At 54.0% G+C, this 25,288-nt stretch overlaps 2 protein-coding genes across 12 annotated transcripts in view; both read left to right on the top strand.

The window, feature by feature from the left end:
- Positions 1–23,146, top strand: part of NRBP2 (nuclear receptor binding protein 2) — a 28,528-nt gene extending 5,382 nt beyond the window's left edge. Inside the window, exons 2-18 of one of the 3 annotated variants that reach the window (XM_010566786.1) lie at positions 7,522–7,644; positions 7,981–8,082; positions 8,354–8,443; positions 9,323–9,363; positions 9,455–9,549; positions 9,811–9,834; positions 10,157–10,240; positions 10,941–10,996; positions 11,713–11,808; positions 13,511–13,643; positions 13,824–13,926; positions 14,082–14,132; positions 14,510–14,645; positions 17,829–17,882; positions 18,326–18,389; positions 19,336–19,391; positions 21,250–22,575. In XM_010566786.1, the coding sequence (XP_010565088.1) occupies positions 7,537–7,644; positions 7,981–8,082; positions 8,354–8,443; positions 9,323–9,363; positions 9,455–9,549; positions 9,811–9,834; positions 10,157–10,240; positions 10,941–10,996; positions 11,713–11,808; positions 13,511–13,643; positions 13,824–13,926; positions 14,082–14,132; positions 14,510–14,645; positions 17,829–17,882; positions 18,326–18,389; positions 19,336–19,391; positions 21,250–21,318 (1,362 nt within the window). In that variant the 5' untranslated portion in view covers positions 7,522–7,536 and the 3' untranslated portion in view covers positions 21,319–22,575. Of the gene's footprint in view, positions 1–7,521; positions 7,645–7,980; positions 8,083–8,353; positions 8,444–9,322; positions 9,364–9,438; positions 9,550–9,810; positions 9,835–10,156; positions 10,241–10,940; positions 10,997–11,712; positions 11,809–13,510; positions 13,644–13,823; positions 13,927–14,081; positions 14,133–14,509; positions 14,646–17,828; positions 17,883–18,325; positions 18,390–18,993; positions 19,315–19,335; positions 19,392–21,249 lie in introns of those variants that run through there. The other 2 variants (XM_010566787.1, XM_010566788.1) reach the window with 2 other exon arrangements.
- A 1,959-nt stretch (positions 23,147–25,105) lies between these two features.
- Positions 25,106–25,288, top strand: part of PUF60 (poly-U binding splicing factor 60KDa) — a 33,453-nt gene continuing 33,270 nt past the window's right edge. For 5 of the 9 annotated variants that reach the window (XM_010566771.1, XM_010566777.1, XM_010566775.1 and 2 more), the window contains exon 1: positions 25,121–25,173. Coding sequence is in view for 2 of the 9 variants with exons in the window: in XM_010566780.1 (XP_010565082.1) it covers positions 25,147–25,173 (27 nt within the window). In the remaining 7 variants the exon portion in view is untranslated. Of the gene's footprint in view, positions 25,174–25,288 lie in introns of all 9 variants that reach the window. The other 4 variants (XM_010566780.1, XM_010566776.1, XM_010566779.1 and 1 more) reach the window with 3 other exon arrangements.

Genomic DNA, 25,288 nt, shown 5'->3' with positions numbered 1-25,288 from the left:
CCCACCTCCCACCCCAACCCATCCGGGCTCTGCTCGCCTGCCTGGTGCCCAGGTTTAGGCTGGTGGTGGGGATTCTTTCCCTTTCCTACTGTATTCTGCAGAGCCTTCTCTAACCCCCGCTGCAAACCTGCTGGGCTGCTGGCTGCATGTCCCCAGTTTCAGCGATGCTGCCAGTGAATTTCCAAGGTGCGGTTTAGCCAGGGAGCAAAGCTGCCTGGGCTGGGCAGTGCTCAGCTTTGGCTGACCACAGACTTGCTGACCCAGGGGCATGCAGTGCCCTGGGGGTAAAGCAAACAGCTCCCTGGGGTCCGATGTCCTGCCGTGCTGGTTCCTGAGCAGCCCCGTCCATCCGCAGGCCACGCGTGTGTGCAATGGTACGTCTAATGCCCAGGAAATAACAACACTTGTCTTGCCTTCGGCACGCGGGATCTCTCCTGGCTCTTATCTGGGCAGTGGAAAAATACTCTTCTGTCCCTTTTTCTCGGCAGTGGAAGGAGAACAGGGATCACAGTGTTTGCACCGGCAGCTGCTGGGCAAGAGGGAAGGGCAGCCAGGGGTGTGGAGAGAATGGAAAGACTTCCAGCCCTCCCTCCCACAGGCAGAGGGGACAGGCTGGCCGGTGACTGCGTTTCTGAGGAGGTCTGCTCCAGGTCCTGCTGGGAGAGGCTTCCTCTCCCTGGCTACAGGTATTAAACAATGACTTCCCTGCTGTTGCTCACAGGCAAGGGATCTCCTGGGGATGGATAGGGAGAGTTCATGGAGAAGGGCTGGATGAAGTGGATGCCCCTCATGCCCCAGGATGGGAGAGCTCTGCCACTGCACATCCTGCTGTGTTGGCTGCGAATCTGTTTCCCTCCCTCCGTCTCCTCCGTCTCCGTCTGCCTGCAGCGCAGCAGGGCACCTGGTTATTTTTACTGGTTGACTGGCTGAGTACCACTTCTGCTTTCTGCCCATAGCTCTGCTCCTTCTCTCCTCTTTGGGGTTCACTGCTCCTCCAGCATTGTCCAGGATGAGTGCCATTCACCTGCACCTGCCTCGATTCTCTCCATGATTGCACTGACATGAAACCACAGCAGAGCTCACCCTCACCCGTGCCATTGCCTCCCAGCTCTGTAAGCGGCACGCCACCATCCCTGCTCAGCTAGGGCTCTCCAGATGGTAGCGTATTAGCCCTGTATCCACGCTGGTCTGAATTAGCGCTGAGAATATGTTTTTGTGAGAGGTAGGATCAAATGCTTCACTGGAATCAAAATATTTTCCGTCTCATCTGTTCCCTTCACCTGCTAATTGTGTAACACGATCACACAGAGAGAACAGGTTTATCTGGCACCGCAGATCCCTCATCCTGCTCCTGCAGAGTCACAGGACATTGTAGGCTTGATCTGTTGCTGCTGTGGGCTGCAGACAGCAGTACGGGTGGATGTCACCCAGCTAGCTCTTCTGTCACAGCCTTTGGCATACCTGTCACAAGGTGAAATCCAGCTAGCAGTCCAGCCAGGCTCAGGAGCAGATTGCTCCATAATTGCTCGGGGCTGCTGCTGGTCCCAGCCTCCTCCCCCGGGACAAAGTGGCTATTAGTGGCAGGTCTGGTGCTTGAAACAGGGCCCTGGAAGCAGAGAGCTTGGAGCCATGCCACTGAGTCTTGGCCCCTGGGCAGCGTGCTCCCAGCTCAGGAGAGCGGGATGTATCGGCTCTTCACTCAGAGAATCACACGTGCATGGCAGGACTGTGGATGAGACACCCTTGCCCCCTGGGTGCCCGCTGCCTGCACGCCGCTGCTCCCGTGGGACCTGCTCCAGCTTCTGCTCCTCGGCACAGCGGTGATCACACAGGCTCTGCCTGCCACTGCTGTTTGTTGTCCCTGTCCCTGGGTAAGCTGGAGGAAGCAGCACAGGTGTCAGAGTGGGGCCTCAGCTCTGTCAGTTCATTTTTTTTGCTTTTACATGTTTTAAAAAATTATTTCTGTGTTCCAACAGTCACCCCTGCCCTGCACATTGCAAAGCATGGGGTGGTAGAGAGAGGAGTGCAGCCTCTGTCAGAGCCAGGGAACTCGTCATTTGGAGGAGGCAAGGGGAGCCCAGCTTCAGGCAGCTGGCTGGAAAGGGAGTCCGGGCAGAGACACAGTCCTCCATCTCTGCTGCTTGCACACACTGCTCTGAAAGGACAGTCTGTGCCACCTAAGGTGCGTCCCCATGCCTTGGCAGCACCTCCTTACTAACTGTAACCTGAACAGAAGTCCCTTGAGAAGCCCAGACACAGCCTCTACTGTCGCCCAGGCTTATGAGATCCTGGAGCGGAGGGCCGGGTTGGGATTTACACTGCAAAAGTGCTCTCCCAGGCACATTGTGTTCCCTACTCAGCCTTGTGGCCCTAGCAAATCCTGCCAGTTCCCAGCGCCAAAAGGGATAACGTCGTGGTGTCATGAGGAGTCAGGTAAACTGTGTGTGCAATGAGCACTACCTTCTTCGTGTCCTGCTAGCCCTCCTCTCGTTACCAGCAACCAGGGGTTTCTGCTCTGTGGCAGAGCAGTACTGGCACTGCTCCCCTGACAGAGGTGCGTGGGGGTTGTGACCTGTAGCATCAACACATGTCTACTGTCACTGTATGACCAGGTGGGTCCTGGTGCTCTTGCCAGCATGGCAAGCGGGTCTTGGTGAGCCTGGAGAGCCCAGGGCCCTGTAATCCAGGTAACCGCTCCTCGTTCTTGCTTGGCTCTCCCTTTGGGTGTCTGTTTGGCTTTGCCCTGTGTCCTCCAGACGGTGCCGTTTCTTACGTCCTGGCCTTCTGTCCCCAGGGCTGTCTGCAGCACCCGGAGCGGTGGCTGCTGCACTAGGGACAACTCTGCAGCCCACGGGCAGGTGGTGGGACCACGGGTGCTCGCAGGGCTGCTGCCAGCCTGCGGTGGGTGGGGAAGGGCTCCGTCCCACATGGGCTGTGTGCCGCAGGCAGGCGGGAGCCGGGCAGCAGCTCAGCAAGTGAACTTGTCTCGGCTCCGGTATGGACAGGGCAAGCGTACAGAGTGCAGGCAGCTGCCTTGCTCTCGTGTCCATTCGTGGGCCTTTGGTTCCCAAAACTTCATCTTTCCCCTGGTCTCTGGCTCAGCAGCAGTCCAGAAAATCCCTGAAGAGGTTTGGTCCTCTTCCTTCCAGCCTCAGGATGCACAGGGGCTGTGGGTCAGCCTCCTGGTGTATCCTCCAGCTTGGCTGGGTGTCTCCTGGTGGCCTCTTTAATGGCCCCTCTGTGTTTCTCTTGGTAGTCTTTTTCAGGATGGTTATGTGATGGCAATGCCTAGGCTCAGGGTGTGAGAAGAAAACATGCCATTTCCCTCCCCTTCCCCGCTGCTGGTTTGCATCTCACCCCCTGCCCTGGCACCGACAGCCCTGTGGGGGCAAAGGGACCCTGCAGGAATGGGGGGGTGAGGGTCGCCGTCCCACTGCTCGCCCCTGCAGCCTCCTGCCTGGCACCCCCTTCCCAGCCTGCCTGCCCTGCCTGCCCCTTTGCTCTGGCCCTCCAGCACATCTCTCCCACGGTGCCTCGGGCAGCCGCCCTCCCTCCCGGCATTTGCCCTGGCTGATGGCACAGCCTGCGCTTGCCTTTCCCCAGCAGCCCCTGCCAAGCCAGGCAAAGGGAGCTTTTTCAGTGCCTTTGCCTCCTTTCTGAGCAACCTCCAGATTATCCTTCCCCTGTGCAGTAAGGCACCCGATCCAAACCCAGGTTTTCCAGGCAGGATCTGTGTGTGTTCTGCAGTGGCAAACGGTCCCGGGGGGCCAGGGCTGGTAACGTGACCCTGCCGCTGCTCGACGTTAATCAGGGCTGAGGGCTGAGGCTTTGCCTGTTGGGCTGCCTTGGAGACAAAGCAGTAAACTTAACGCCAAACTTTGGAAATTATTTGGGTAAAGTACCTGCAGGCAGGAACTGGCCTCCCTTGCAGAGGGGCTGCCTGTTGGGTTGGAGCCCCACTGGGTGCTTCTCCTGCCTGTGACAGGCAGGAGGGCAGAGGGGAGAGCGGGTGCTGGAGAAACACATCTGTGCCAGGGGATGAGGATGCAAGACAGCTGCTTGGGCATGGGCACCTGCCTGGGTCTGGTGGTCAGACCCCATGGCTGTGCTGGGGGCTGGACCGCTTCCCTTGCCCAGAAGCTGTCTGACCCAATCCTGCTCCCCTGCTGAGGTCCTGGGAGCGGGGCCACCATGGGAGGAGGCCTCTGGGACTGCTCTGTCTTCAGTGTCCCACGGGCAGCAGGGGTGTGCTGGTCCAGATGGCGTGGAGGGGTGCTCTGGGGTGCACAGGAGGGCAGCAGGATGCCCCTGCCGAGAGATGGGGCCCGAAAGTGCTTGTCCTGAGGATGTGAGTGCAGTGTCTGGGGAGAGGCAGAGGACTGGCACAGTGCCCTCTCCTTCAGGTGCCGTGGCCCTGCCTTTTCCCCATTCTCCTAGAGTGACCCGAGAAAGGTAACAACCCACCTTGTCCTTATTTGCTTCTCCAAATCTGGTCTAAATGCCAGTGGCAGCAGAAATGCCTGTCCATTGCTTTCCAGCCCCATGCCTGCCTTGTTTAACAGCTGCTCTCCCAAGGCCCCAGAACTATATCCCTAAGCCTTTTTCTGTGGACTCTTTCAGTCCTTGTTGACGTGAAAAGCTCAAAAGGGAGTGATTTATTGTAAAATGCAATCTGATCTTTTGTAAACCTTCACTTACTTGTCCCCAGCGATCTCTCCAGGCTGGCCTCAGCTCCTGCCAAAGGCTTTCTGGAAGCAGCCTGAGCAGGGAATTTGCCCAGTCCGGCTCTGGAGTTTTGCCTGTTCCACGTGGTGTCCACCATTAGCAGCACCTAGAGCTGCCGGGAACCCCTGAAAGGCATGGCGTGAGATAATCAAGGTGACCTGTGGCTGGTTCTTTTTGTCCCCAGTCACCTCTGTGATTATAATGCAGCATTTATTTACTTATGCAGTCTCAGAGCTCGATGTGCAAGACAGCTGTTCAGTATCAGTTTTATTGTCCTTCAGCACAAGACTGAGCACGTTCACGTCTGCACGGAACAGGGAATGTTTCCTCCCCTGTAGGCCAGTCTGATGTTCCTTGCCACCCAGAGCCTTCCAGATACCAACAGATCCACTGTCCAGAGCCTTAAGCACCAGGACACCACTTTGGGCTCAGAGAGGAGGTTGTTGAAAGCTGGGAGGCTGTGGCAGAGGGACGACCCTGGGCTTCTGCTGTGGGTCAGTCTCAGACAGGCGGCCGGTCCGTTTCAGCCTGGCTGTTCTTACGTCAAGCTCTGAGCAAGAGGGAGGTGGCATTGCCTGCCCAGGGATGGGAGGGGGCTGGCAGCCACCCAGTTCATCCAGGTGTGGGGACGGGAGGCACGGGGTGCAGTGGCCTTGCAGGTTGGGTCTTGCTGTAGGCTCAGTATCTGCCCGCAGGCACATTGTGGCCCCGCAACGAGGCAGATGAGGAGGTGGCACCTGAGGTTTTCAGACTGGGCTGTGCCTTCAAGCTGGGCATCAGTAACCTCCATGCAGAGCTCTGTTGCTCCTGCATGTCCTTGTGGTAACCAAAAGGCTGTTCAGGTCCGTGCTCTCCGTTTGACTCCTTGTTCTCGGCCTTGTGGCCACTCACTGGTTTCAGGACAGGATTCTTCTCAAGACCATGACCTGATTTTTCAGTGGCACTTTTGGGGAGAGGCGGAGGAGCAGCTTCACAGAGTGCTCTGTGGCCAGCAGACCCTCGTGCTGCGTGAGCGCTTGCCCCCAGCCACCCTCCCTCCCTCCCGGCACAGCCTCCACCGAAACCTGCCCATCCTGGCACTGGCTGCTGAGAGCTCCTGCCGAGGCTCTTTGATCCCCCTTGGCCAGGCAGTCCCTCCTGTGGCAGCCCACCCTTGCTTTCCACCAGCAGCATCTGCCTCTCCAGAAGGACCACGGCTTGGGGTTCACAGCGGCTGGCGTGACGGCCCCGCTGTGGGAGAAGCCGGGTAAGGGCTGAGCTGTCTCCCCACCGCCCGCCGGCAGTGGGTCCCCCAGCAGTGCCCTTGCTGGGCACTCCTGTGCTGGCTGTGTTTGCACTGGGAGCCCCAGGAGGCTGCTGGGACTTGCTGGGAAAGCTGTGGTCAGCGAGGCCAGCTGGCCGCATCGCTGGCTGTCCGTGCTGGGCTTTGTGCGAAGCACGTGGAGCCTGTAAGTGGAGAGAACAAGTAACAGAGGTGCTTTGTGTATCCGCAGCAGGAACTGGGCCATGAGCTGCCCGTCTGTCCCTTGCTAATGAGCCGGGGGTGCTGCGTGCCTGCGCCTGTGCCCACAGCTGCCCCGTGCTGCAGCGGTCCGAGCTCCAGCGATGGGATGCTGCGTACCTGCCCCTGGAAGCAGCAGAACAATCCCCCTTTTCATCTGGCTGTCGGCAGCTCCTTGCTGCTCCTGCCGCATGGCAGACGGGAGCGGGCAGTGCTGCCTCTGCCCAAGCTGGCAGGGCTGAAGCGGGGGACCGCCATGGTCCCAGCCCCGGCCCCAGGCTTCTCCCCAGGTCCGCTGGAGGAGGTGAGGGGCAGGTCAGGGGCTGCAGGCCTGCTCCCGTGCAGGGAAGCTTTTGCAAGGGGAGAGTGAGAGCAGCAACCGCGCAGAGCCTGGTGCAGACGGCCACTTGCGATGCAGCAGGCACTGCTGCTGGGAGGCAGGACCCCCTGGTCCTGGGGCGGGGGTGTCTCTGTGCTGTTAAGCCCCTATCAGAACTGGGTGCCTTTTGAGCAGGTTTTACCCGGGCTGGAGCCGGGACCCCGTCGGTCCTGGCTGGCCTGGGGACCAGCGATCTGGTGCTGTCCTCCAGCAGGATCGGCAGAGACCCAGCGTTGGGATGGGGCTGCCATGGCTGTGTCCGTGGCCTGTGGAGGTGATGTCTGTAGAGCTGCTTGCCATGGGGTGGGTCCTGGGACGCAGCTCTGTCATCTCTGGGGACGGGAACTCATCAGACAGACTCTGGGGCATGGGGAATTGCCCCCAGTCTCCTCGGGACGTTAAAAGAGATGATGTTATGGCTTTGGTTTGTCTAGACCTTCTAATTTGCCCTGTCCATCACAAGTGTGACCATGAGCCATGGGTGTGGGTGGCTCCCCCACAGCTGCTAGCAAGTGGGGTCCACATGGGGGTCCCCATCTGCATGCGGGAGTAGAGCCGGCAGGTGACCATCACCACCAGCTTCTCACTGGGCTAGAAGAGTCGAGAGGGGCTGGCACAGGAACTGCTCCGAATTGCTGGCTCTTTCCTGTCCCCTCATGTCCTGGAGAAACGGTGCTGGCTGCTGCGATGCCTCAGCTCCCAAGCAGGCAGGTCCCAAGGGCAGGGCAGAACAGGCAGCAGGCTGGGGGTTTGCTCTGCTCACTGTTTCCTGGCCAGAGCCTCCTGTGGGCTGGAGTCCTCCGCAAGAGTGGTAGCAGAGACCACCCATGTCCATGCAGCACGTTCCTCCGGTGGGGCCAGGAGCCATGGGGCAGGGCTGCAGCGGGGCTGTCTCACACCTTCCCGTTCCTCGCAGGTGAATCAGGGGAACATGCCGGGCATCCAGAGCACCTTCCTTGCCATGGACACAGAGGAGGGCGTGGAGGTGGTGTGGAACGAGCTGCTCTTCACTGACAAGAAGGCCTTTAAAGCACACGAGGTGAGCCATCCCTCCCCAGCGGGGACTGTGCCCACCTCCCCCGAGACTGCCCGCTGCACCTTCCTGGGCAGCAGTGCCAGTCCCTGCTGTTCGTGGGCACACGTCAGTCAGCAGTGCTAATTGCAGCCTGTCATGCTGTGCTCCTGTCTTCATGGCATTGTGCTTTCCCTTGGCTTCTCTCTCAGAGAGAGCTCCATGTGTCCCCTGTACCCCAAAACCAGCTTTCCCTGTGACCCAGGGCACAGCCTCCTCTCTAGTCCCAGGTTCCCTTGCTCTTGGAGGTGTCCTGCCACATCCCAGGACCTGCCACCTCACCTGTCCTCTCTCTGCCCGCAGGAGAAGATCAAGACTATGTTCGAGCAGCTGGTGCTTGTGGATCACCCCAACATAGTAAAGCTTCACAAATACTGGCTGGATGTGAAAGACTTGAAGGCGCGGGTAGGGAGGTCTCAGGGAGGCAAAGTCTCCAGGGGATCCCCGGGCTGGGGGAGGGATGCCGGTGGGAACCAGGTGGGGATCCCAGCTCTGCTCCTCACCCTGCTCCCCGGGACTCCCCTTCCTTCTCCGTGACTCTGCTGCCAGCAGCCCGCTCTCACCCATGTGCGCGGCTAGCACAGGCTGCGTGCTCCTAGCTGGTGCAGCCCATGGGCTGTGCACAGCACTGGCTGTGCAGGGAGACTGGGAAGCTGACGCCTCTCTTCCCTGCCAGGTCATCTTCATCACAGAATACGTGTCCTCAGGGAGCCTGAAACAGTTCCTGAAGAAAACTAAGAAAAACCACAAGGCCATGAATGCCAGGGTAGGTTCCCTGGGAGCAGGCACAGGGTGTCCCAGGTGAAGCGGGTAGCTCTGTGTCTGCTGGCACAGAGAGGGTCTCTGGTCTCTGATAAGGCAGAGCAAGTGTGTATCGTTGCTTCCTGAGTTATCCGGGGACTCCCTGCTGCAGGGAGATGGCATCTTCGTAAGGGCTGGACCAAGAGTAGAACTTCCCCAGGACAGCCCAGAAACAGATCCCGCTGTCACGATCTGACCCGGAGGGTGGGGAACCTGCTGGAAGCTGCTGCAGCGAGGTTCTTGGGGCTGCATCATGCTTCAGGAGGCCTGCGTCTCCATCACCCTCAGTGAGGGACGGTGGGCTTGTGGATAGGTTACTACTTGGGTTGAAGGGACCAGTTTCACCAGCAAACCCACTCAGGATGGATCTGACCAATGGTTTTGCAGGCAGGTCTCAGCTGTCTGTGACTGAGGAGCTGGGTGACCGTTCTAGGGTCCCCGTGCTTGACCTTGCAAGCCCTGCCATGAAGTTTGAGCTCAGTATCACACCAGTGCAGTTAGGTACTCCTAGAGCTGAGACTCACTGTTGGTGTGTACAGAGAAAACCGTACACATGGACCCCACAACCAAAGCTGTGTCTGTCCATGCTCCCACTGGGGTTTGGGGGCTCAGGGGAGCTCTGTCTGCCCATAAGGATGAGTTCTCAGCTTTGATGGTGTTCTTTGAACAGGGGTTGGAAAGGAGACTGTTGTTGCTGGGACAGCATGCGGCCCATCTTTGAGTAACAGTCTCAGGCTAGTGGAGGGCAGATTTCCCCAGTCAGTAGTAGCTGGGAATGACCTGATCTGGCTGCTGGGCTCTGACGGGTGTCTCGTCTGACGGAGAGCTCTGGTCTCTGCTCTAGGCCTGGAAGCGCTGGTGCACTCAGATCCTGTCTGCTCTCAGGTAAGCTTGCCATCACTTGCACCGTCAGCTGTCCGCTCCTCGTTGGGCTGGGCACAGGTAACGTGCTCAGGGCAGCTTGGTGCTTCCCCAGCTTCCTGCACTCCTGTGAGCCTCCCATCATCCACGGCAACCTCACCAGCGATACCATCTTCATCCAGCACAACGGGCTCATAAAGATTGGTTCAGGTAGGAAGCTGCTGCCCTCGCTGGCCCGTGGCTCCGAGCGCTGATGAGAAGAGTCAGCAGGAGTAAGCTGCCTGCCGAGGGGCTGGGGAGGGTCATGCAGGGTGGTGTGCCGAGGGGGTTCTGGCTGGGCAGAAGAGGTGAGAGCTGCAGGGTCCCTCAGAGGATCGCCCATGCAAAGCTTGGAGTTACCTTCTCTTCTGTTTGTGTCCTCTGCTCCATGCCTTCTTACTCATCCACTTCTGGATCGGCGCTGACCGGCAGTCTGGCACAGGGTGTTTGCAAACGGTGAGTGTCCCTCTGGCACCTCTCCCACCACATGAGTCCCATTACTGGGTCGAACTTTCTCCCCTGTGGGCCCGAGGCATTGTGGCAGAGGAGCAGTCATGGTCTTTGCAGGCAGGGGGGACCTTTGTCCCTCAAGGAATTGCTGTTCCTATCGTGGGAGCAGAGGGGTCTCCTGGGGGAGCGAGTGCCCCACGGCTGGTCCGCATGGGCAGGACTGCCCACAGAAATCCCAGCTACCTCGGAGCACCCGTCTGTGCTTGCAGCCCTGGGGAAACAGCTTAGAAGAGCTGTGATGCAGAACGTTTCTTGTTCCCCAACACAGCCCTCCCGGATGACCTGCGAAGCCCCATCAGGATTGAGAGGGAAGAGCTACGCAACTTGCATTTCTTCCCCCCGGAGTACGGCCGTGAGTGTGGGGTCTGTCTGTTGGGGGGTGTGGGCAGCATGGGTGCCCAGAGGGACTTGGAGGGGGGTTCTGTGTGAGGCGTGGGGTCGGTATGTTTGCAGCAATACAGAATTATTCAGTGCCTTCATAACTAAAGCTGTTGGCCATGAGTCACAGAAAATCATGTGATAATAATGACTATGATAACATTGTAGGTAAAATTTAGTGTTGATCAGTGCAGAGCTATGCAAGTGGGAAAAACACCTGTGCCTATGTGGGCATGGGCTGTGCATTAGCAATTACTAGTTAGGAACAAGATCTCAGCATGACCACAGATAGCTCTGAAAAGGTCAGCTTATGGCTCAGGAACACTCAAAAGCATGTAAAATGTTACAACAATTAGGGAAAAAGGAGTAAAGAATCTTTGTGCCCTGTGAAAACTCATGACGTGATCCCCGCCTTGAGTTTTTGGGGGCAAATTTGAGGGGAATAAATGGGAAAGCTTTGTGCAGGGAACTGTGAGAAAATGCGTGCTGGGGTGGGGGAAGCAGGCATGAGCAGTGGCGTGGGCAGAGGAAGGTCAGGCTTAGTTGGGGTGAGGGCAGGGGTGTGCGGGGAGACATGCCTGTAGGGATGAGGCAGGGTGCAGGGGGCTGTTCCTAGAGTTAGTGGGTGGTGGCCTGTACCTCTGGCCTGATGTGGTTCTGGCTTGGTTTTGCAGAAAAGGCTGACGGGACTGCTGTGGACATCTTCTCCTTTGGGATGTGTGCACTGGAGGTACGGAGCAGGATGGCTTCAGTGCCTGGGAACCTGCAGTGACCCCTGGTTACAGGGCAGGATTGTTCTTGCTGACCCTGCTGGGGATCACAGTGGTCTGGGGAGCTTCCCAAGGAGTCTCCTTGCCCTTTTCCAAATCTCACTGTGAGCTGGGGATCCCTTGCAACAATGGAGGCATCACTGCTGGAGTCAGCAGCACACTTTCTGCTGCTCTGGCCTACCCTGCCCTGGGTGCAGCAATAGGCTTATTAGCTCACCTCTTTTGTGCCCGGCTGGTGCCTCTTGGCCATCTCTACTGGTGCCTCCTCTTCCTCCTCGGGCTGTGACAGCCCTGGGAGGGGATGACACAGGGGGCAGGGACAGACTGTGCTGCTCCAGGAGGACATGCACTGCCAAGCACAGCTTGCCCGGGCAGACTGTGGGGCTGTTGGTGCTGTCTGCATGGTGCCCAGGGAGCAGCCTCCCATGTCTACCCTGCCGGGAACCTGTGAGCAGCCTGGAGAGCTGCGGTAGGTGAGAAATGGGCCCCGAGGGCAGGGATGCAGTGGCTGGGGAGCACTGGGGAGCCCAGGAGATCCTGAGCCTGGCTGGGCTGTGTGCCCTGGTGAGGAGCTCCACAGCTGCTACCCTGCCGTGGGATGTCCCTTTGGGAAGCCTTCAAGGACTGACCCAACGCTTGGCCACGTGCAGACATGGCTGCACTCCTTCTTCCCCAGATGGCAGTGCTGGAGATCCAGACTAACGGGGACACACGGGTCTCAGAGGAGGCAATCATGCGGGCACGACATTCTCTGGACGATCCCAACATGCGGGTGAGTGTAGCTGGCTGAGCCTCAGGGACCCATCTGTGGGTCAGGCATCTCTCCTGGGGTGTACATCTCCCCATGAGCGTTCTTCCCCTCAGCTGGTATCTGGAACATCAGGTAGCCTGGCATTGCTGTGTGCTCCAGGTTACACCAGTGCTGGGAAAAGGGAATAGGGATGACGACCTACTGCAGACCTAAGGGCAGCCAGATCTGGTGGGCTGAAGGACACAGGGATTCCCTCCCTCCTGGGCTGGTTAAGATGAGAGGCTGGTCCTCACCTCTCTTTCCCAGTCCTGCCAGTGGTAAGGCTGAGTGCAAATTCCCAACAGGTGCACGTGCGCACGCATGTGCACACACACACACGCTCCATACAGACATGGCCAACCACGAATAGTTCAGCACAGACAGAGGAGTGCTGTGTTCATGGGCACAGACAGCATGAACAGCCAGGTCCTGCTTCTAAGTATCGATGCTCAGGGCAATCCCTTTCACAGGTCACTGGTATCTGGCCCCATCCCATGAGTCTCCGTGTTACTGGTCAGACCCATGGTCTGCCTGGTATCTACACCCCCTCATTTAACATCTAGTCCAGCTTGACATTCGCCAGAGGACCACACACACTCACAGGGAATAGAGAACAAACTTACACTGTAAACACGTAGGATTAGAGTTGTATAAGAAGATGGGATAGACTGAGGTGATCAGATGCAGGGCTCAGCAAGACAAGAGTACTGACCAGCAGAGTGCTTGCAGGCAGCTGGCCCCTTTTATCGCCCTCCATTTTCCTCCCTGACCCACCTCAACCCCTCCCTTCCTCTTCCTTTGGCCAATCTCCAAAACATTCCATAATAAGTTTGTACAGTCCCCAAATTCTCTTGTTTGATCTCAGAATTCCCCCATGCATCCCATAGTAAATCCCACCCCCTTTGATGCAACAGTCCCCTTGTTTGCACGATGTCCCAGAGAGAGTTTCTTCCATTGAGCCTTCAGCAGCAGGGGCAAACAGTGTCACTGTTCACCTCTGATGGTCTTTGGGGCAGCTGGTTTGGAGGGGTTAGGTTGTGTGGGTGCCCACCCTGTCATCCTTCTGATCATTTTTTTGGTCCTTGCGTCTATTCTGAATAGCCCTGGATACCTGTACAGAAACTGCACAGAGCAGTTCAGGAGGACAGGCCCCAGACTGGAGCATGCAGAAGAGGGAGAGGTTCTTGCTTTTCACTGCGTCAGTGAGCAGAAACAGGCAGATGCATCCCTTCTATCCTGCCGCTGTCAGGAATCCCTCCCGCTGGCTCAGTTTACCCTTTCTCCAGCCCTACCACCATCTTTCCTGGTGGACTGCTGCTCTCAGAGCTGATCCTGGCTGGCTGCCGGGATACACCCCTGCCTGTTCTCCTTACAGCCTTTTGCTGGGCTTGCACTGCAGCCTCCTCCCTGGATGAGAGCAAGCAGGGAGCAGAGGTCCTGTGGCCAGGCTGTTGGTGGGTAGCCAGCAGCACGCTGCCTGCCCAGAGCACTGCTGCCTCCCTCAGCTCGGGTGCTCTGTACACTGCCTGCCCTGCCCTGGGGCTGCCCACTGGCAGAAACAGCCACTCAAATCTGCTTCCCGGGAAATGCAAGTGTGAGAGGGAGCCGGAGCTGGCAGCGGTGGGGATGAAGCAGGGGAATGTCCCGCTTTGCCTCCGGTTTATGCCTTTGCTTTGACCCTCAGGAGTTCATTCTGTCGTGCTTGACCCTCAACCCAGACAAGCGGCCAACAGCTAATAATCTGCTCTTCCACCGGGTGCTCTTTGAGGTCCATTCTCTCAAGCTGCTGGCAGCACACTGCTTCATCAACAACCAGTGTGAGTAACCATGAGACCACCCTGCCGCATTTGAGCTTGTCTTGCTGCCCCAGCAGAGCTGGGGCTGTGGAAGAGCCTGGGGGGGAAGGCAGTGACTCGTAGACCTTCCCTGGGGTCTGTGCTGCAGAGTCTACGATACAGGACCTCCCAGCTGACAGCCCCTTTCTGCCTTTGCCCTAGATCTGATGCCAGAGAACGTGGTGGAGGAGAAGATAAAGGAGCTGGACCTGAACATGGTGATGGCAGAGATCCGGAGAGAGGGTCGGCCTGGAGCACAGTGGAGGTGGGAATGAGCAGGGGAGATTTCAGAGCAGACACAGCTGTGAGCCCAGGGCTTACATACAGCCTGGTGATCCTGGTGTCAAGGCACAGTAGTCCTTCACACCGCTCTTCTCTCCTGCCTCCTCCAGTAATCTTCCTGTCCTCTTTCTCTCCCAGGTACTCAGAGGTCTCCTTCCTTGAGCTCGACAAATTCTTAGAAGACGTCAGGTAGGTTGAAGGTGGTGCTGGCTGACCAGTAATGTGTCTAGCATCTCTTTGCCCTCAGCTCCCTGGGCAGCATGGAGCCAGGGGCAGGGGATTGTGCTGCAGCACATGCAGAGCATCCCATTTGCACAGCAGTACTTGGTCGTGTGCGATCCCCTCTGTGATTCCCCTCTGGGGCGAGCAGACCTGGGCTGCAATGCCAGGGCAAGGGTAGCTCTGTGGCTTGCCACCTCCTCACTGTGCTGCCTGCCTGCCTGCCAGCACTGCCATTCCATGGGTGCAGGTCCCTGGTCCGGGCCACGGCCTTCCACAGCTGACCTTTGTCAGGGCTGTAAGGGGACAGGGCTTAGCTGTTTGTCCTCCCTCTGTGTCTGTACCAGGAATGGGATTTATCCCCTGATGAACTTCGCTGTTTCCCGACCCCACGCCCTCCCACGTGCACTCTCCCAGCCCCAGGAGGACCCTCAGAAAGCCAAGACTCCCACCCCAGAGCCCTTTGATGTGGAGACCAGGAAGGTAAGGTCCAATCCAGGTGGGGACAGATTCTCTACTGGGAGTAGGTGGACGGTCTCCATTCCCGACACCCTACTGCAGGAACACCTCTCCCTTTAGCCATGCACTGAACTCCAGCCTGGGTGAGAGCTGTTCTCGTTGCATTGGCTGCCCCGGGACTGCAACAGTCCCTCTGGCTGGAGCTAAGTGAGCTCCATTTCACCTGAGACATTCTCAAGCAGCCCCACTGCCTCCGATTCTTTGGCTCTGCCTTCCCTTCTCGCATGTCCACCGGCAGCTCTGTGGCATGGCATATTCTGTGCCTCATTGCTGGGGTGTAGGTTTGAAATCCCATCATTGTTTGATACTGACACTGCAGTGGCATGCTGAGGTGCCAGCCAAGCTCAGGCACTGTTCTGCCTGGCACTGCACAGGCGAGACTGCACACCCTGACACTGCAGTCATGGGCAGGAAGGTCATTGCAAGTGGGTTTATGTACCCCCAAGGGGAGTGGAAGGGGTGCCAGGCAGGGAGGGCAGGGAAGGACCAACACAATGCAAGGGTGTTTGAGAGAAGTGAAGCCTTCCAAAGCCATGGTGTAATCTGTCACTGAACAGAGCAGTTCAATGCTGCAGCATAACCCCCTCATGGGCTTGGGCAGGCTGCCGGTACATCCCCCAAAGCCTTCCCTTCTCCACGCTGAACAAGCCCCATTCCCTCAGCCTCTTGGAGAGCAAGCACTCCAGCCCAGGATCATTTTGATGGCTCTCCATTGAGCTTGCTCCAGTTTATCAATGTCTGTCTTGTTTTGGGGGCCCAAAATTAGATGCAGTACTTGGATGTAGTTTAACAAGTGCTAAGTAGAGGGGAATAATTATTTCCCTCAATTTCCTGGCTGTGCCCCAGGACGCTGTTGGCCTTCCTTGCTGCCAGGGCACATTGCAGCTCATGTCCCGCCTGCTGCCCACCATGACCCCAGAGTCTTTCCAGCAGAGCCAGTAAAGCTTTCCTGCCAGCCAGGCCATCCCAGCCTGTGTCCTTGCCAGGGATTATTCCTTCCCAGGGGCAGGAGTTGGCATTTGTCCTTTGCTGACATGCATATGGGGAGACAAGGTTGTTGGCCACCATCATCAGGGCATAGCTCAGGCACGGCACTTCTTACAACAGCTTGTGTCTCCTGAACTGCTGGCCATCGTTGGGAGCAGTCAGAGGAACTCATTGGTCTGTGTGCACCTCTCTCTCTTAAAAAAACATTTGGTACCTGTTACTTCCCTGTGCAGGTATTTCCCTGTAATGACACTTCTAGTCATTCATCATTAATCACCTATGGCACTGTCTTTTGTTACCATGGATGATATGAATGCAATTTCATACTTGCATTGAATTAATGTTAAAAATACTATGTAGGACTAAACCTAATTCTCATTCCTGAAAGATCCCGTGAAATGCCTCCCTTCAAAAAGTTCATCAGCAGTGGTTTCTTCGTATCTGTCTGGCAATCAGCTTTTGGTGCACTTATGCTTTATTCATACTGCTCAGTGTTTATTTTTAGTGAGAGTGCTGTGGTGATCAATCAGAAATGTTAGAGAAATGTAAATGTAAGCCTACACAGTTATGTCTTTTCCCCTCTTTGCATTTGTTACATGATGCTTTTTCACCTAGTGCCCCAATGAAAGTTCTGCAAGTGCATTGTCTGTCTGACGAATGTGTTCAACTAGTTTTTACCCAATTTGACAAAGGGACTAGTAATCTCAGAAGCACTGAGTTTCTACAGATTTCGTGAAAACTTGCAGCTGGACAAACCTGCAAGTCCCAAATGAGTGTAACTACAATGCAGATTATTTGTCTGTTCTGGGAGGCACTGGAATATGGATGCTGGATGGATCCAAGGTATTTTTTTTCATGGTTAGGGTGGTTAAACAATGGACCAGGGGCTAAAAGAGGTTATGGGATCTCCTTGGAGGTTTTCAAAACCCAATTGGGCACAGCTCTAAACAGCCTGGTCTGAATTCACTGTTTGTCTTGTTTTGAGCAGGGGCTTGAACTAGAGACCTCCTGATGTCCCTTCCCATCTAGATGATTCTTTGATCACAGTCATCAGGTAGAGAGAGGCGGGGAGCAGATGGCAATGATGCACTCAAATGTCATCAGCCTTCTCTCTGATGACATCTGCAAGATGCTGCACAGTTCAGTGTAATTCAGTATATAAAGAAGCATGTAGCCAGACAGTGCAGTGGTGTCACTCGGTGTAAGGAAAGGACACCCACCTTGGGCATAGAGTCACACTGGTCAGCTCTTCCTGGAGAAATGGATGGCCTGGAGATGATAAAGGTCAGAGGACAGCGAGTTTCCTGTCTGAGAGCGCTAAATGCCCAGGGATGTTTGTCATAGGGAGGAGCTGTAGTAGAGGGGTACTGGGTCAGAGGAAGGAACAAGCATATAACTCACCTCTGAGCATAAGCTTGAAATCGAGGAATATAAATGAAACCCTGTTAAACTCTGCGTAGAACAGGGATGTTGATTCCTCACTTGGTTTCCCGTCTTTTGGGGTGACCAATTGCACGGTCTTTCTGGCTTTCCTTTGCCCAGACAACATGACTTCTGGTGTGAACCATTTTCATGGGAACTTGAAGCTGACATACTGAAGCTTGAAGCTGACCCAGTTTCTTCGTAGGAACTCAAAGCTGACATGTTAATAAAATGCCATGTTTATCTAACACATTTGAATATTCTGCGATGCGATGTGGAGTTTCTAAAAGAAAATCCATAAAATATTCAAGATTTCAGTTTTGCTCTTCTGTCTGATTTAAGGATTGTTCACCCCATAAGTACATGAACAAGTACGATATTAAAACATAACCAAGAGTTTGGGCAGAGCTTTAGGGGGAAGCCTACCTGTGGCAAATGGAGCAGAAGAATTCATCCTGGTTGTAAAGTTTTCCCAGAACTGCACCTTGCACAGGGCTCCCTTACCCACCTCTCAGTCAGCTGATGATGGCCATGGTTTGTAGCTGGATACTGGACTAAATTAACCCTCACCCGCACAATTCCTAGAAATGTGGGAAGAAGTGGAAGGTCAGGCTGGCAGTTGGAATCAAGGGGTTTAAGTAGGAATTTGGAAGTCATGCTTGGAGACCAGAAGTAAAGCGGGCCTGGGGGAGCCAGAGGGACTGTGTCCAAGCTGATGTTGATTTTGGCCTCTTCTAGGTGGTGCAAATGCAATGTAACATGGAGCTGAATGAAGACAAGACCCAGTGGCATGTAAGTATTCAGCTCCTATTCTACATGAGGCACTGGGGCAAGATCTGCTCTCTGTACCCATCTCTGGCATCTGACTGGGAAAAAGTTTGGTCTCAGCTAGTTTGCTGCAGTACCCAAAGGACTTACTCTTGTCCCTTTATAGTAAAAGAAGCCTGAAGAAGAATGAAGCCACCAGCCCCCTCTGGCTGCAGGACAGAAAGACCTTGATATCTTTTAACTCTACTTCTTTCTAGTTTAACAGTTGCAGGTGAGCTGTAACTGTTGAGAGAATATTCTTCTAAGACACTCAAACTACCCTGCCAAAGACATCTGACATCTCGGCAGTTACTAACATCCTCCCTGCTCACCACTACTGGCAGTTTCTAGTGCTGATGGAAGAGTCAGCACCTTTCCCTCTTATGGAGAAACTGGTGTTTATAAAGAGCACTCTCTTCTTTCTGCAGCTTACTCTTCTGCTGATCCTGGAGGACAAATTGCATCGACAGTTGAGCTACGACTTGCTGCCCAGTAGGTTTATTTGCAAGCAGATTTTTGTGCATGAATGCAGAAGTATTGCCCAGTGGCCCTGGTCAGGTTTAGGCTCAGACTGTGTTAGACACAGATTGTGCTTACAGCCAGCTTTTCTTTCCTTCTTGTGCTGGAAGAGCAGACTAAACCTTAATATCTGTGTGTGGTATCAGTTCTTGTCTACTCAGACCCTGACCCACAGCCTCTGGCATGCGGTAGTAACCTGCATTCTAAAGTGAATGTTGGGAGTCCAGTGGGTGGCCATCAAGATCTTGCATTTCACCCTGGGACATGTGATGTGCAGTTCTTGGGGTAACACTAGTGAATTCTTCCCTCATTCCCAACACTGGTGTGATCTCCCCAATATCTTTCAAAGGAGAAGGTGGACTCTCCTCTGAGGGACCCCCATGGCTCTGGGGAAGGCTGCTTCTCCTCAGAGTAGGTCCAGCACAGCAGGCTCCTTCCTAAAACATGCAGGAGCCTTCTGGAGGCCATGTAGCTGGAGTCCCTTGACCGCCTTACTGCCAAAACTAAAGCATAAAGCTTGGAAATTAATGCTTGGGAGTTGCTGCTTCACCAGCTCCTTGTGTTTTTCTGCCTACAGGTAGTGGCCTGCCTGCTTTTCATGCTGAGCCAAAACAAGCAAAAAAAATCTCAGAGAAGTGACACATTGCCAAGACTATTGTGCTTTGTGTGATTTGGGACTGGAACTCATTCCTGCCCAGTATCTTGTTTAACTCCAACTCACTGCCCACCTCTGTGCTCTGCTTGCCCCGGGATTACTTAGCAGTCACTTAGCCAACCAAAAGTATACAGCATGTGCCCCTAAAGCACAATGAAGTGTAATGCAGGTGTGCTGCTGGTTGGGATAGGGGCACTTTGCTGGTAGAGGAGGAACTAAGAGATGCATCAACTTTCATGTTCTCACTGTTCCTTGTCTCTGCAGCTGATAACTCCAAGGACTTGGCCACAGAGCTGGTGCATTATGGATTCATCCACGAGGTAAGCCTCCTCACCACTCCTTCTCATCTCAGTCGTGCATGCACTGTGCTACTGTGGTCCCCAAATCCGTGTGACACCTCATGCCTCAGAGGAGTAGGAGCTCCTCTGTTCTCCATCTGGCAGCCAGAGAGTGGTGACAGGGGCCAGGCCCTTGCAGTGACTGACACTTCCCTTTTTTGTTTCTTTTGGGTTTTTTCTCCATACTTTGCTCATGCCTAACTCCAGGTTGCTGTTTTGAGGGGACAGTCATATTGTGATGGCAGGGTTAATTACATCAACCTCGCAGTGATTCTGAATGCGAGAACCAGAGGAGTGCCAAGGGAAGGAAGCTGAGGCAACCTCCCATCTCCCAGAGGCATTGTCCAGGTGTTGCCTGGACAGCTGCTCTTAAGTCACTTTGCAGATTTCTGCCTGCCAGAAGAGATGGCCTACCCCAACACTGAACTTCCAGGCTCTCCCTTAGAGAGTTTGCAGACAGTCCCAAGAAAGAATTCAAAGCATCCCAGTCATTCAGACTACTCAACAGCATAGCCTCAAGGAAAGGTAGCATGGAGAGAATTAAAAATATATTATTATTTTGTACAAGTTAGGAATTATGGCGCTGTAGGCGAAGTTTTGGAGAATTCCTCATTCTGGATGCTGAATTTAGACAAGGAAGGGGTCAGCTTCACTGAATGAAAAATTTATGTGGGTACACCTGGAAAAAAAGTACATTTAGACTTCCTTCCTTTCTTCATCTGAGCATGGTGACTGTGCAGCTCGGCACTGACACACTGCGGTGCTTTCTCCTATGCTCTGGAAAATACGTGGCATTTGAGGCAACCTAGTACTGTAGAATATACCTCACACAGGTCCGTGTTCCATGGACTGTAAATTACCTTTGTCTTTCTTTTTCCTAGGAGATAACCTCCTTTTAACACGTCTTCCCCTCTCTAACATCTTTCCTACTCCACCGGCACCGACTACCTTTTCTCTCGGATGGTATAGCTGATTTATACTTTGTTACTCCAAGCCTGTATTTAGCTTGGAAGTATGCTGCTTGTTTCTGACCTGAAGGACCTGTGTAGCCAAATGCTCATCTGGTTTTCCAACTGTAGTGGCTGGTCTAACAAAAGATACCACCTATGCCTTACAAATCTTGTCTTCAAAATCCAAGGTTTTTCTTAAAAGAAAAGTAGTAATTTAGCAGCAGTTGTGACAAAGGGGTGCCTCTAAGCAGCAAGAAAACAACTGATTCTGCATTTTTCATTTGAGTGAGGATTTTGAGTTTCTGGCAATTCCAAAACCCCTCTATGATACAAGGTGGGGGGGGTTTTGCATCCTTTACATATCATTGTGTATTTCAGTAATTTCTTTCTTAAGGAATAAACATTCTAATTGTGTTAGAAACCACCTACTCCTGAATGTGTCAGAAAAGAGATTTCTGCACAAAACAGTTGCCAGACCAACAAAAAGTGACATTAATTTTTATTTTTGTTAGCAGTGAGGATATTATAAAAAAGATGGCCATAGAAAATAACTTTAGATCCAGCAGTTAATTAAATTGAAATGAAACTAAACAAAAGAAGCTGGACCCATTATGTTCCTTCAGATTGGAAGCTCCAAAGAACTGTCTGCTCTTTTGCCTTTATATTGCACCTGACACAAAAAGGCTCTGTTCTTGATTGGTCATTTGGCATTATTCAGTAACTATGATAATTATTAGTAGTATGTTCCAGATGTGCTTGTGAGTTGTTCTCTTCCCATATCAAAACTCAGATGTGAAATCGGTGGCTTGGGATGGAATCATGTAAGGAAGGAGATGTCCAAGGTAGCCAAGCCAAATTGATCTGTTGGCATGTTTTTTCTTCTATTTTAGGACGACTGTGAAAAGCTGGCTAACTTCCTGGAAAATGCCTTCCACAAATACCGGTCTCCTCCCTTGTGAGTCACCTCACTGCAGTCTGGGACAGAGTGGTCCCCCTGTACCACAGGGGACGGGAAGTGTACCAGACTGGAAGAAACTGCGGGGCTCCTGACCGAACTTCCTCCAGCAGGACTGACCGGGCCACTCGCTCCTGACTGAACCTTTGCAGTCCATGAGAGGTGTGTGCCTGAGCTGCGGTGTGAAAAGGCAACAGCAAGTGGAGGAGTAATCAGCAAACACGAGAAATTACATGTGCATCATAAGTCAGGACCAAGCAGGAGTACATGTTCTGGTCCCCACTCCTGAAGCAGCAAGCCAAAGGGGGTTGTGAGGAGTGGGGTAGCACTCCCTGCAGCCCCTTCCTGATGGTGTCTGTGAAGATGCAAAGCTGCTGCAAGAATCCCCCAAACTGATAAATTTCCCTCTGGGAATGATAAGCTTTTTTCACTGCAGGTCCCAAAGCTATTTTTTGATTCTTTGCCAGCTGGTAATACTTGCAGAAGGGAGGAGAGGAGCAGGCTTGGAAGGCTCTGGCACAGCTTCTGGTCTGCCACATTCCATTCTTTATACCCAGTTTTCTCCTGTTTCGTTAAGGTTTTCCCAGCACAGGTGAACCACTGTGATGCCTTGTAATTAGAATTGCACACCTTGGTGTAAGCTGAAGAGAGGACTTGGTGAGCTGGACTTGACATGGCAGGAGAAGAAATTCCAGAAATCCAAACTCACCAGCTGGATCCAAACATGTGGATCAGCAGAAACTTCATTGGTGCTGAACAGAACCTTTGTCATTCCCCAGTTTGTCTTATGGCCTTCCAAAATCTCATGGCATCTTAAGGGGAAAAACCCTGATGTGTCTTCCTTCCCTGTTTCTCCTGTGGTGTTTGGAACTTCAGTCATTAGCCTGGAGAAAGGGGCAGTCATCTTAGCTGCTGTGCATGTCGGGTTCAGTTGGTGAAAAGTGCAAATAGGAATTACTTGTGTTGCAAAAGCCATGCAGTGCTGCTCCATGCTGTTCACATTGTGCCATGTGGAACAAGCTGTATCATGCTGCGCTGTGCTGGTGTTCTGCGCTGTGCTGGGTCTTCCATGTGGCACTGCGTTGCCCGTGCTTTGCGGTGTTGCACCAATTGTATCATGCCGGGCTGGGTTTGCCATGCTAGGATGCTATGCTGAGCTGCCGATTTGTGCTGTATTTCCCAGTTGTGCTATGCTGTGCCAACTTTACAAACTGACAAATCAATAAAGCCACTGAAAGTAGCTTATCTCATCAGAGCACTCCACTCAGCAAACCGCTTGATAATTTCTTAGTCAATCTTACAGTTAAACTAAGAAGATGTGAAATAGCTTCCCTGAGTTCAACAGACTTATCCACAAAGTCAGGCAAACTGGGTAGAGAAGGAGTTCAGTGGAGGAACATCATACAGCTGCTTGATTCAGAAATCACTCTGTCTCCAGAACAAGTTTGCACTTGCCTCTGCAAACTGAGAAACTCCTTCATATACCAACTGCTTCATTTCCCTGATGAGCTAGTTAGCTCTTCTTTAACACATTTCACCCCACTGAATTCATTGTTTGATTTGTCTCAGCTCAGTTTGACCAATGGATTTCCCTGCTACTGGCTGTGCTGCATTCAGCAAGGATGAATTCATTAACCAGCTACTGCAGGGCATTTCCAGTCCATGACAGGCTGCTCTCAGAATCACAGAACAGTTGAGGTTGGACAGGACCACTGGAGATTTCAAGAGGTCCCTTCCAGCCTCTGCAATCCTCTAGTCCAACGCCCCTGCTCAAGCAGAGTCAGCTAAAGCGGGTTGCCCAGGACCATGTCCAGTCAGGTTTGAGTATCTCCACAGATGGGGATCTCTGGGCACAACCTGTTCCCATGTTCAGTGACACTCACAGAAAAAAAAAAAAGTGTTTTCCTACATTCAAATGGAATTTCCCATTTTTTCAGTTTGTGCCCATTGCTTCTTGTCACTGGGCACCACTGAGGAGACCCTGGCTCCATCGTCTTTACCCTCTCACCATATATTTGTACACACAGATGAGATGCCCCGTGAGCCTTCTCTTCTCCAGGCTGAACAGCCCCAGCTCTCTCAGCCTCTCCTACAACAGGTGCTCCAATCCCTTCAGCATCTTGGAAGCCCTTCCCTGGCCTCGTTCCAGTAACTCCATGTCTGTCTCATCCTGGGGAGCCCAGCACTGGATCCAGCACTCCGGATGTGGCCTCACCAGTGCTGAGCAGAGGAAGGATCAGTCCCCTCAAGCAGCTGGCACGGTTTTCCCAGATGTTGACCTTCTCTGCCGCAAGGGCATATTGCTGGCTAACAGCTTGATGTCCAGCAGGATGCTTATCCTTCTTCGCAAAACTGACACCAGCACAAGAATGGAAATCCTGCCCTCACACTTGCAAGTCAGACACGACTCTTTGGAGTCCTGTCCTACAGGAAAGGGGATGGGATGTGTCCTCAGACACCGATAGTCAAGTCTGATCAGCTGCTTAGGATTGTAATTCCTGCCCGTACATTATAGTTGTGGTATGCACACCTTTTAGTAGAGATTGCATAATGTAGGAATCCACTATGTCTCAATAATAATGTTTTCCAGTGGTTAACTGCTGTCACTTAAATTTAGGCTAAAAATAAGGCACACTTGTTTCACATTCCAATTCAGGTATCGTACCTTTATCTCCTTGGTGAAAAGAATTTTTGCAGTGCAAGGCTTTCTCATCCTAACGGTAACTAGATGTTGTCTTTTAACTACTTTTGATAAGCTTTATTGGCCTGAACTTTTGATATCTGTTATAAAACAGGCTTTCAGAATCTGTAAACTTATAGATTTTCCGTAGCCTTGCATCTCTTCTGTAGCAGGGGCAAGAGGCCACAACATTCTCATGCCAGTTTAACTAATTAAGTGCAAGGTGTAACAGCACATATCTCTGTCCCTTACTAATGGCATTTTCCCTTTAAAGCAGAACCACCACCTTGGGAACGGATGTCTTTTTGGGGCCCTATTTCAGAGCAGCACTTCCATCCCCTGTGACAGAGATCACCTGTGCCAGGCTGTTTCACCTTGCCCTTGCATTTAAATTTGGATGCAAGAGGTTGGACCCATTTGCAAAGTAAATAAAGAGTAAAAGGGACAGGGTGGGGACAGTCAGACAGCAGGGCCATGTTTCACTTCAGTTCTCAGCAGATGGGTCCTGGAGCTGCTCTCAAATTGCCTATTCGGCAACTACATATCTCCGCAACAGGTAACCGGGGCTCTTAGCTCCGGATGCCCACCTAACGACCAAGGACCACCCTGTAACAGTCAGGGCCCTCCGTTTCGAGCGCTTCGAGCACGTCACGGCACAGCCTTTGCCCGCAGGACGGGTCAGCCTTGCAGCTGGCAGCAGCAACAGCTTCTGGAGGCCCCCGAGAAGCTTCTGCAGGCGGCAGCAGCAGCGCTGCAGGCCCCAACTCCCCAGCCCTCGCTCTTTGCAGCTGCCGGAGGCGACGACCGCGCCGTACAGGCCTGTACCGACCCTGGCGCGGCCACGGAACCCCCCCGGCGCTCACGCCGCGCCCCGTGGCTGGGGCAGACAGACCCACGGGGCACTCGCAGATAGAGAGCCGAGGTCGTCCGCCCCCGATCCCCCCGTCTGGGCCCCGCCGACCGGCGCCATTCCGGCGCGGCGAGACGAGCGCCAACCGGGCCGCCCGGCCCTCAGTCGCGTGACGCCCCCCAAGTTCTCGCGAGACGTTCTCCCCGCCGCCGCCGCCGGCGGGCTCGCGAGAGTTTCCCGTGTCGCGCGCGCCACCGAGCTCTCGCGAGAGTCCCGCGCCGACAGCCGACGGGGTGGACAAGATGGCGGCTACAACCACCATCTCCCTGGTGAGCAGGGCGGCCGCCGCCCTCCCGCGGGCGAGCCGGGGCGGCGGGCCCAGGCGGACCCGCTCTGCGTAGCGCCGGCCGGGCTGGAGGAGGTGGCGGGGGAGGCGGCGGCGGC

This window comes from Haliaeetus leucocephalus, unplaced genomic scaffold (genome assembly GCF_000737465.1).
Source record: "Haliaeetus leucocephalus isolate CR32 unplaced genomic scaffold, Haliaeetus_leucocephalus-4.0 Scaffold218, whole genome shotgun sequence".
In the NCBI taxonomy this organism is placed as follows: domain Eukaryota; kingdom Metazoa; phylum Chordata; class Aves; order Accipitriformes; family Accipitridae; genus Haliaeetus; species Haliaeetus leucocephalus.
The sequence above is the reverse complement of the archived record's forward strand: the minus strand, read 5'-3'. Positions and strand labels throughout refer to the sequence as shown.